The sequence below is a fragment of the Oncorhynchus mykiss genome, chromosome 13 (genome assembly GCF_013265735.2).
Source record: "Oncorhynchus mykiss isolate Arlee chromosome 13, USDA_OmykA_1.1, whole genome shotgun sequence".
Classification (NCBI taxonomy): Eukaryota; Metazoa; Chordata; class Actinopteri; order Salmoniformes; family Salmonidae; genus Oncorhynchus; species Oncorhynchus mykiss.
The window spans coordinates 71844323-71856762 of record NC_048577.1 but is presented as its reverse complement, the minus strand read 5'-3'; the positions used below and the strand labels follow the sequence as shown (position 1 = coordinate 71856762).

The window sequence follows — 12440 nt, the reverse complement described above, 5'->3', positions numbered from 1 at the left end:
GATCTGATCTGATATTGACTACATTATCTAGCTACTTCCCTCTCCTCACTGATCTGATCTGATATTGACTACATTATCTAGCTACTTCCCTCTCCCCACTGATCTGATATTGACTACATTATCTAGCTACTTCCCTCTCCCCACTGATCTGATCTGATATTGACTACATTATCTAGCTACTCCCCTCTCCTCACTGATCTGATCTGAAATTGACTACACTATCTATCTACTCCCCTCTCCTCACTGATCTGATCTGATATTGACTACATTATCTAGCTACTTCTCTCTCCTCACTGATCTGATATTGACTACATTATCTAGCTACTTCCCTCTCCTCACTGATCTGATATTGACTACACTATCTAGCTACTTCCCCCTCCTCACTGATCTGATCTGATATTGACTACACTATCTAGCTACTTCCCTCTCCTCACTGATCTGATATTGACTACATTATCTAGCTACTTCCCTCTCCTCACTGATCTGATATTGACTACATTATCTAGCTACTTCCCTCTCCTCACTGATCTGATATTGACTACACTATCTAGCTACTTCCCCCTCCTCACTGATCTGATCTGATATTGACTACACTATCTAGCTACTTCCCCCTCCTCACTGATCTGATATTGACTACATTATCTAGCTACTTCCTCTCCTCACTGATCTGATCTGATATTGACTACACTATCTAGCTACTTCCTCTCCTCACTGATCTGATCTGATATTGACTACACTATCTAGCTACTTCCCTCTCTTCTCCTCACTGATCTGATCTGATATTGACTACACTATCTAGCTACTTCCTGTCCTCACTGATCTGATATTGACTACATTATCTAGCTACTTCCCTCTCCTCACTGATCTGATATTGACTACATTATCTAGCTACTTCCTGTCCTCACTGATCTGATATTGACTACATTATCTAGCTACTTCCTTCTCCTCACTGATCTGATATTGACTACATTATCTAGCTACTTCCCTCTCCTCACTGATCTGATCTGATATTGACTACACTATGTAGCTACTCCCCTCTCCTCACTGATCTGATACTGACTACACTATCTAGCTACTTCCTGTCCTCACTGATCTGATATTGACTACATTATCTAGCTACTTCCCTCTCCTCACTGATCTGATATTGACTACATTATCTAGCTACTTCCCTCTCCTCACTGATCTGATCTGATATTGACTACACTATGTAGCTACTCCCCTCTCCTCACTGATCTGATCTGATATTGCCTACATTATCTAGCTACTTCCCTCTCCTCACTGATCTGATCTGATATTGACTACATTATCTAGCTACTTCCCTCTCCCCACTGATCTGATATTGACTACATTATCTAGCTACTTCCCTCTCCCCACTGATCTGATCTGATATTGACTACACTATCTAGCTACTCCCCTCTCCTCACTGATCTGATCTGAAATTGACTACACTATCTATCTACTCCCCTCTCCTCACTGATCTGATCTGAAATTGACTACACTATCTATCTACTCCCCTCTCCTCACTGATCTGATCTGAAATTGACTACATTATCTAGCTACTTCTCTCTCCTCACTGATCTGATCTGATATTGACTACATTATCTAGCTACTTCCCTCTCCTCACTGATCTGATCTGATATTGACTACATTATCTAGCTACTCCCCTCTCCTCACTGATCTGATCTGATATTGACTACATTATCTAGCTACTCCCCTCTCCTCACTGATCTGATCTGATATTGACTACACCATCTAGCTACTTCCCTCTCCTCACTGATCTGATATTGACTACATTATCTAGCTACTTCCCTCTCCTCACTGATCTGATCTGATATTGACTACACTATCTAGCTACACCCCTCTCCTCACTAATCTGATCTGATATTGACTACATTATCTAGCTACTTCTCTCTCCTCACTGATCTGATCTGATATTGACTACATTATCTAGCTACTCCCCTCTCCTCACTGATCTGATCTGATACTGACTACACTATCTAGCTACTCCCCTCTCCTCACTGATCTGATCTGATATTGACTACACCATCTAGCTACTTCCCTCTCCTCACTGATCTGATATTGACTACATTATCTAGCTACTTCCCTCTCCTCACTGATCTGATCTGATATTGACTACACTATCTAGCTACACCCCTCTCCTCACTAATCTGATCTGATATTGACTACATTATCTAGCTACTTCTCTCTCCTCACTGATCTGATCTGATATTGACTACATTATCTAGCTACTCCCCTCTCCTCACTGATCTGATCTGATACTGACTACACTATCTAGCTACTCCCCTCTACTCACTGATCTGATCTGATATTGACTACACCATCTAGCTACTTCCCTCTCCTCACTGATCTGATCTGATATTGACTACACCATCTAGCTACTTCCCTCTCCTCACTGATCTGATCCGTTATAGACTACACTATCTAGCTACTTCCCTCTCTTCACTGATCTGATCTGATATTGACTACACCATCTAGCTACTTCCCTCTCCTCACTGATCTGATCCGTTATTGACTACACTATCTAGCTACTTCCCTCTCCTCACTGATCTGATCTGATATTGACTACACTATCTAGCTACTTCCCCCTCCTCACTGATCTGATCTTGACTACACTATCTAGCTACTTCCTCTCCTCACTGATCTGATCTGATATTGACTACACCATCTAGCTACTTCCCTCTCCTCACTGATCTGATCTGATATTGACTACACTATCTAGCTCCCTCCTCTCCTCACTGATCTGATCTGATATTGACTACACTATCTAGCTACTTCCTCTCCTCTCTGATCTGATATTGACTACACTATCTAGCTACTTCCTCTCCTCACTGATCTGATCTGATATTGACTACACTATCTAGCTACTTCCCTCTCTTCTCCTCACTGATCTGATCTGATCTTAACTACACTATCTAGCTACTTCCCTGTGCTCACTTGCCTGATATTGACTACACTATCTAGTTACTTCACTGTCCTCACTGACCTGATATTGATTACACTATCTAGCTACCTCCTCTCCTCACTGATCTGATCTGATATTGACTACACTATCTAGCTACTTCCTCTCCTCTCTGATCTGATATTGACTACACTATCTAGCTACTTCCTCTCCTCACTGATCTGATCTGATATTGACTACACTATCTAGCTACTTCCCTCTCTTCTCCTCACTGATCTGATCTGATATTGACTACACTATCTAGCTACTTCCCTGTCCTCACTGACCTGATATTAACTACACTATCTAGCTACTTCCCTGTGCTCACTTACCTGATATTGACTACACTATCTAGTTACTTCACTGTCCTCACTGAACTGATATTGATTACACAATCTAGCTACTTCCCTCTCTTTACAGCTGGAGAGCAATGCTCAAGCAAGCGGGAGCGAAGGACACTGTCCCCTTGTTGTTGTGTTGCCATCTTGCAGCTCAAACTGTCTCCACTGTGTAGTCGACTGTATCATGGTGACATCCAGATGGTGACGACCAATACTCCACGCTGCTATCCCATTGGAAAGGAAATCAAGTGGGGATGGAACAAACCAAGTGGGAAGGAACCAATCAAGTGGGATTGAACAAACCAAGTGGGAAGGAACCAATCAAGTGGGATGGAACAAACCAAGTGGGATGGAACCAATCAAGTGGGATGGAACCAATCAAGTGGGATGGAACAAATCAAGTGGGATGGAACCAATCAAGTGGGAAGGAACCAATCAAGGGGGATGGAACAAATCAAGGGGGATGGAAAAAATCAAGTGGGATGGAACAAATCAAGTGGGAAGGAACCAATCAAGGGGGATGGAACAAATCAAGTGGGATGGAACAAATCAAGTGGGAAGGAACCAATCAAGGGGGATGGAACAAATCAAGTGGGATGGAACAAATCAAGTGGGAAGGAACCAATCAAGGGGGATGGAACAAATCAAGGGGGATGGAAAAAATCAAGTGGGATGGAACAAATCAAGTGGGAAGGAACCAATCAAGGGGGATGGAACAAATCAAGTGGGATGGAACAAATCAAGTGGGAAGGAACCAATCAAGGGGGATGGAACAAATCAAGTGGGATGGAACAAATCAAGTGGGAAGGAACCAATCAAGGGGGATGGAACAAATCAAGTGGGATGGAACAAATCAAGTGGGAAGGAACCAATCAAGGGGGATGGAACAAATCGAGTGGGATGGAACAAATCAAGTGGGATGGAACAAATCAAGGGGGATGGAACAAATAAAGGGGGATGGAACCAATCAAGGGGGATGGAACAAATCAAGGGGGATGGAACAAATCAAGGGGGATGGAACAAATCAAGTGGGATGGAACAAATCAAGTGGGAAGGAACCAATCAAGGGGGATGGAACCAATCAAGGGGGATGGAACCAATCAAGGGGGATGGAACAAATCAAGTGGGAAGGAACCAATCAAGGGGGATGGAACCAATCAAGTGGGATGGAACAAATCAAGTGGGAAGGAACCAATCAAGGGGGATGGAACCAATCAAGTGGGATGGAACAAATCAAGTGGGAAGGAACCAATCAAGGGGGATGGAACAAATCAAGTGGGATGGAACAAATCAAGTGGGATGGAACAAATCAAGGGGGATGGAACAAATCAAGGGGGATGGAACCAATCAAGGGGGATGGAACCAATCAAGGGGGATGGAACCAATCAAGTGGGATGGAACAAATCAAGTGGGATGGAACAAATCAAGTGGGATGGAACAAATCAAGGGGGATGGAACAAATCAAGGGGGATGGAACCAATCAAGGGGGATGGAACCAATCAAGGGGGATGGAACCAATCAAGTGGGATGGAACAAATCAAGTGGGATGGAACCAATCAAGGGGGATGGAACCAATCAAGTGGGATGGAACCAATCAAGGGGGATGGAACCAATCAAGGGGGATGGAACAAATCAAGTGGGATGGAACAAAACAAGGGGGACACTACTTCACTGTAGGAAGGTGATATTCCAGTGGCAAGATGGGAGACCCAGGAAGACCAGTATCTTCCACAGCTGCAGGAGACTGCCGGAGCCCCAGTCTGTCAGAGCCTGCCTACAGCGCGCTGCCAGCACACACACACATACACACACACACACACACACACACACACACACACACACACACACACACACACACACACACACACACACACACACACACACACACACACACACACACACACACACACACACAAAGCACAAAGCACAAACACACACACAAAGACGCATACATACACACCCTGCCTGCTTGCCTGGCAGATAACATAGGACAGCTGTGTTGAGGTACGAGGTAATGCCAGCCTACCAGCCCAGAGAGAGGAGAGAACACTGGGTTCCCACTAAATGGCCTAGCTGCAAAGTCCAAATGGTTTGTACCCTCAAAAATATAAAAAACATTAATAAGCTTTTTGGTCTTAATTTAAAGTTAGGGTTAGGCATAAGGTTAGCAGAGTGGTTAGGGTCAGGGTTAGGGTCGGGGTTAGGCATAAGGTTAGCAGAGTGGTTAGGGTCAGGGTTAGGGTCGGGGTTAAGCATAAGGTTAGCAGAGTGGTTAGGGTCGGGGTTAGGCATAAGGTTAGCAGAGTGGTTAGGGTCGGGGTTAGGCATAAGGTTAGCAGAGTGGTTAGGGTCAGGGTTAGGCATAAGGTTAGCAGAGTGGTTAGGGTCAGGGTTAGGCATAAGGTTAGCAGAGTGGTTAGGGTTAGGCATAAGGTTAGCAGAGTGGTTAGGGTCGGGGTTAGGCATAAGGTTAGCAGAGTGGTTAGGGTCGGGGTTAGGCATAAGGTTAGCAGAGTGGTTATGGTCAGGGTTAAGGCTTGGGTTAGGTTTGAAACAATTAGAAGGACTTGGCCAGATAGTGCTCACCAGGCTACATTGGCTTCCACAGCTCCCATAAAGCTCTGCCTGTGTGTGTGTTTGTCTCTCCCTTTCTTTCTTTCTTTCTTTCTTTCTTTCTTATCTCTCTCTCTCACACACAATCTCTCCCTCTCCCTCTCCCCCTCTCCCTCTCCCTCTCTCTCTCTCTCTCTGTCTCTCTGTCTCTCTCTCTCTCTCTCTCTCCCTCTCCCTCTCTCTCTCTCTCTCTCTCTCTCTGAGAAACGTATATTCTGAGGCCACCTTTATTGTAGCTGGGGACTTTAATAAAGGAAATCTGAGAAACAAAACGCCGAAATTCTATCAACACATCTTCTGTGCTACACGTGCAACACCAACTCTTGACCATTGCTACTCTCCATTCTGGGTGGCAACAAGACCCCCCCCCCCCCCCCCCCGCCCTCTCTATGGTAAATCAGATCATACCTCCGTTCGGGGTGGCAACAAGACCCTCCCCCCGCCCTCTCTATGGCAAATCAAATCATACCTCCGTTCGGGGTGGCAACAAGACCCTCCCCCCGCCCTCTCTATGGCAAATCAGATCATACCTCCGTTCTGGGGTGGCTACAAGACCCTCCCACCGCCCTCTCTATGGCAAATCAGATCATACCTCCATTCTGCTGCTTCCCTCATATAAGCAGAAACTCAAACAGGAAGTTACCATGGTAAGGACTGTTCAACGTTGGTCTGACCAATCGGAATCTATGCTTCAAGATTGTTTTGACTCATCAGGAAGTGTATAGAGGATGTTGTTCGCACTGTCGCGATTAGATTAGGCAGCATTTGTGCAAAACTGAAAGCGCGAACCACCACATTTAACCACGGCAAGGTGACTAGGAACGTGGACGTGTACCAACAGACCAGCTATGACCCCCTGTAAGACAGCAACAGTTTATATACAATAACATGACGTCAATTCATTGCTTCTAAAATGAATCTCCTCCTCCAGACCGGGACAAATGGAACTTTAAAAGTTCATTCTGAGTTCTTTCTGACCGCCTAGCACATACACAGGACACACAACACAACTGAATTAACTTTTGACTCCTCACCATTATCGATCACCACTTAGCTGACAGTTCTAATTAACAGAAAACCTAGGAATGCACTCACTGCCTTATCTAAAACACCCCAGAGCTCAGTTTAGTCAGGTTCAACCATAGGTTAACTACCTTATCTGTTTACTTAATCCACAACCCATTCCTTTCTTCCTAGTTGGAATGGTGTTCATTAACTTTAATTACTCCTTGTCCGTGTCACACAATCCCTTCTTATGAACTCATATTGTTAATCAGATATAATAAAACAGAGTATAAGTTTACTTAGTTACAGTTCCATTTAAATGAGAATATTGTTTATTCATTTATTCATAATATTTCTAACAATTGCACACTGCCAATATCCCACCTGGACAAGAGAAATACCTACGTAAGAAAGCGGTTCATCAACTACAGGTCAGTCTTCCAACACCATAGTGCTCCTCCAAGATCATCACTAAGCTCAGGGTTCTGGGTCTGAACCCTTCCCTGTGCAACTGGGTCCTGGACTTCCTGACGGGCCGACTCCCAGGTGGTGAAGGTAGACAACAACACCTCTACTACACTGATCCTCAACATGGGCGCCCCACAGGGGTACGTGCTCAGCCCCCTCCTGTGCTCCCTGTTCACCCATGACTTCATGGCCACGCACGTCTCCAACTCAATCATCAAGTTTGTTGACGACACAATAGTGGTAGACCTGATTACCAATAACGATGTCACAATCTACAGGGAGGAGGTGAGAGCCCTGACAGAGTGGTGCCAACAAAATAACCTCTACCTCAACATCAACCAAACGAAGGGGCTGATCGTGAACTTCAGGAGACATTAGAGAGAGCACTCCCCCATCCACATCGACGGGGCTGCAGTGGAGAGGGTGAAAAACGTCATATTACTCAGCATGCACATCAATGTCAACCGAAATGGTCCCTTCACACAGATAGTAGGCTCAACAGCACTTCTTCAACCACAGAAGGCTGAAGAAATTAGTTTTGGGCCCTAAGACCCTCACAAATGTATATACAGTGCCTTGCGAAAGTATTCGGCCCCCTTGAACTTTGCAACCTTTTGCCACATTTCAGGCTTCAAACATAAAGATATAAAACTGTATTTTTTTGTGAAGAATCAACAACAAGTGGGACACAATCATGAAGTGGAACGACATTTATTGGATATTTCAAACTTTTTTAACAAATCAAAAACTGAAAATTTGGGCGTGCAAAATTATTCAGCCCCTTTACTTTCAGTGCAGCAAACTCTCTCCAGAAGTTCAGTGAGGATCTCTGAATGATCCAATGTTGACCTAAATGACTAATGATGATAAATACAATCCACCTGTGTGTAATCAAGTCTCCGTATAAATGCACCTGCACTGTGATAGTCTCAGAGATCCGTTAAAAGCGCAGAGAGCATCATGAAGAACAAGGAACACACCAGGCAGGTCTGAGATACTGTTGTGAAGAAGTTTAAAGCCGGATTTGGATACAAAAAGATTTCCCAAGCTTTAAACATCCCAAGGAGCACTGTGCAAGCGATAATATTGAAATGGAAGGAGTATCAGACCACTGCAAATCTACCAAGAACTGGCCGTCCCTCTAAACTTTCAGCTCATACAAGGAGAAGACTGATCAGAGATGCAGCCAAGAGGCCCATGATCACTCTGGATGAACTGCAGAGATCTACAGCTGAGGTGGGAGACTGTCCATAGGACAACAATCAGTCGTATATTGCACAAATCTGGCCTTTATGGAAGAGTGGCAAGAAGAAAGCCATTTCTTAAAGATATCCATAAAAAGTGTTGTTTAAAGTTTGCCACAAGCCACCTGGGAGACACACCAAACATGTGGAAGAAGGTGCTCTGGTCAGATGAAACCAAAACTGAACTTTTTGGCAACAATGCAAAACGTTATGTTTGGCGTAAAAGCAACCCAGCTGAACACAACATCCCCACTGTCAAACATGGTGGTGGCAGCATCATGGTTTGGGCCTGCTTTTCTTCAGCAGGGACAGGGAAGATGGTTAAAATTGATGGGAAGATGGATGGAGCCAAATACAGGACCATTCTGGAAGAAAACCTGATGGAGTCTGCAAAAGACCTGAGACTGGGACAGAGATTTGTCTTCCAACAAGACAATGATCCAAAACATAAAGGAAAATCTACAATGGAATGGTTCAAAAATAAACATATCCAGGTGTTAGAATGGCCAAGTCAAAGTCCAGACCTGAATCCAATCGAGAATCTGTGGAAAGAACTGAAAACTGCTGTTCACAAATGCTCTCCATCCAACCTCACTGAGCTCGAGCTGTTTTGCAAGGAGGAATGGGAAAAAATGTCAGTCTCTCGATGTGCAAAACTGATAGAGACATACCCCAAGCGACTTACAGCTGTAATCGCAGCAAAAGGTGGCGCTACAAAGTATTAACTTAAGGGGGCTGAATAATTTTGCACGCCCAATTTTTCAGTTTTTGATTTGTTAAAAAAGTTTGAAATATCCAATAAATGTCGTTCCACTTCATGATTGTGTCCGACTTGTTGTTGATTCTTCACAAAAAAATACAGTTTAATATCTTTATGTTTGAAGCCTGAAATGTGGCAAAAGGTTGCAAAGTTCAAGGGGGCCGAATACTTTCGCAAGGCACTGTATATGCACCATTGAGAGCATTCTGTCAGGCTGTGTCATCACCCAGTACGGCAATAGCATCGTCCGCAACCTCAGAGATCTCCAGACAGTGGTGCGGTCAGCCCAACACATCATTGGGGAAACACTGACAGCCCTCCAGAACACCTACACCACCTTGTGTCACACCTTGTGTTTCTAGCCGGTCTCCTTCGAGTACCCTGCCCTGAACCGTAGTCACTGTTTCTAGCCGGTCTCCTCCGAGTACCCTGCGCTGAACCGTAGTCACTGTTTCTATCCGGTCTCCTCCGAGTACCCTGCCCTGAACCGTAGTCACTGTTTCTATCCGGTCTCCTCCGAGTACCCTACCCTGAACCTTAGTCACTGTTTCTATCCGGTCTCCTCCGAGTACCCTGCGCTGAACCGTAGTCACCGTTTCTAGCCGGCTACCACCCGTTACTCTACCCTGCACCTTAGAAACTGCTTTGCCCTGTGTATACAGAGTCATTGAACACAGGTCACGTTAGTCATGTTTACATACGGCTATACCTACTTCATATGAACTGTGTTCTAGTCTTAGACACCGTTTATATATAATGGGGTGTATCGACAGTATGGACAGTATGTGAATAGAAACGGTGTTTGACCTGCAGTGTATTTCTAGCCTCAACAGTGCAGTGATAATACCTAGCAATACAAAACGACATGATCAAAAAAGTAAATAAAACTAATAAATTAAATATATATTCAAGACCCTGTCATTGCTCAGTCTGACATTTTCGTAATTTCTTTATTTTTACTTTGTGGATTAAGTGCCTGTTGTTCTGTATCGCTTGGTATTACTGCACAGTTGGAGCTAGAAACACAAGCAATTTCTCTGCACCTGTGATAACATCTGCTCATCTGTGTATGTACCAATACACTTTAATTCGATTTCTGAGTCTGAGAGTAAGTAAACCTGTTGTTGAAGTGAACGATTAGCTCATATGAGTTACGTACCGCGGGAGATATTGACGAGGGAGTGTGTGCAGCATCCAATACACGTCGCAGATCAATCAATGTGAGAATGTTCAGCCTACGTATCACTGTTAATTCAGTAAAGTCCGATATTAACTAATAACTGTCTGATTGAGTTCTGGTCGTAATATTCTAAACGTAGCCTATAGAAGACAGTAAACAGCAGATGTTCCGTTTCACTGTCAGCGCACTTTGTTAAGACGATTTATCATACCAACATCCTATTATTATTATTTAATTAACCTACTTATTGAAACGTTTTGAGATTATTCCTGCAACGTGCAACAGTTGAGATAAGAGCTCGCGTTACATACTACCGTTTACATCCCATTGGATCCTGTTGCATATGACAAATAAACTTAGATTTTAGTTGTGATTTCAACCCATTTATCCGATTTCCCGAGACCATTAGTCAACATTCAACCGGATGTCAATAGTTCTAATGACTCATTATGAGCGCGTCTAACTAACAGAAACGTTATCATCTCACCTGGACCGTGAATGTTCTCCTCGCAGGAGTACCAGATCCCGGTGTGGAAACGGCGGAACAGAAAGCGATCGTCTCCGGTCTCCCAGCTGTAGTGGACCTTGCTCTTGTCTGTCTCGTTCGTGCCGTTGTCGATGCAGTTGTGCCGCCGCTGCTTGCTGCAGTTGGGCTTGGGGACGCGCTGAGTGCCCTCGCACCAGTACGTCGTAATGAACGCGGTGGTGGAAAAAAACAGCGCGACCAGGTTGAGTCCAACCGAGAGCAGAGCGCGGCATTTCCGCGTGGTCTTCATAGTCTTCCGCGAACTGGGTGCGGAGAAACTGTTGCACAGCGGCGCTAAAAGTTCATAAATGACAGACGGCGGGGTTGGGTAATGGGAGAACGAAACAAAACATTGCCGAGGGAAGGGACGGAGGCGTGCAGAGGAGAGGAGAGCGCACGAAACTATTCCCCTAGCAGCCTACTCCAACGGCACCCAGTCTGTAAACGATGCTCCGAGAAGATAGACGCATCTGGGAAGGTAGATGGTTGGGTTCCCCGTCAAGTTATCGTCTTTCTATCTGCGTCGGACTGTGACATCTTTGGCTCGTGTGGAGGAAAAGACCATGCCCAAGGTGTGACGTGGCTACAGTGAAATGCTCAGCCAGGCTGATCAGCTTTAATAGTGAAACCCAGTCACTGCTGGCAGGGTGCGAGGCTGGCTCGGTAAGTGGTCTGTCTGTCTGTCTGTCTGTCTCTCTCTCCCTCTCTCTCTCCCTCTCTCCCTCTCTCTCTCCCTCTCTCCCTCTCTCTCTCTCCATCTCTCCCTCTCTCCATCTTTCCCTCTCTCCCTCTCTCTCTCTCCCTCTCCATCTCTCCCTCTCTCCATCTCTCCCTCTCTCCATCTCTCCCTCTCTCCATCTCTCCCTCTCTCCCTCTCTCCCTCTCTCCATCTCTCATCTCTCCCTCTCTCCCTCTCTCATCTCTCCCTCTCTCCCTCTCTCATCTCTCCCTCTCTCCCTCTCACCATCTCTCCCTCTCTCCCTCCCTCCATCTCTCCATCTCTCCCTCTCTCCATAAACAATAAAAATAAGCAGTAAACATTACACATACATAAGTTTCAAAACAATAAAGACATTACAAATGTCATATTATATATATAGAGTGTTGTAACGATCTCCCTCTCTCTCTCTCCAGATGGTTACAGTACGTGTTAACTGATAGCAGTGATTGAGTTGCTGTTGTGACTCATGGATCTAATTAGTCATGGTTATGAGATATTGACACACTGTAGTGTAGTGTTGCTGTCCTGCTAATCCTGCCTCAACCCCTGAACTGAGGTCTGGACCTTAATACTGCAGAGTTGTGTTGTTGCCCTGCTAATTCTGCCTCAACCCCTGAACTGAG

At 45.0% G+C, this 12440-nt stretch overlaps 1 protein-coding gene across 1 annotated transcript in view; it reads right to left on the bottom strand.

The window, feature by feature from the left end:
* The window catches only part of LOC118938376 (germ cell-specific gene 1-like protein), a 46071-nt gene extending 34321 nt beyond the window's left edge, over window positions 1-11750 (bottom strand). The window contains exon 1 of the mRNA XM_036942102.1: window positions 11058-11750. Coding sequence (XP_036797997.1) covers window positions 11058-11346 — 289 coding nt within the window. The 5' untranslated portion in view covers window positions 11347-11750. The remainder of the gene's footprint in view (window positions 1-11057) is intronic.
* Window positions 11751-12440: the final 690 nt, after the last annotated feature.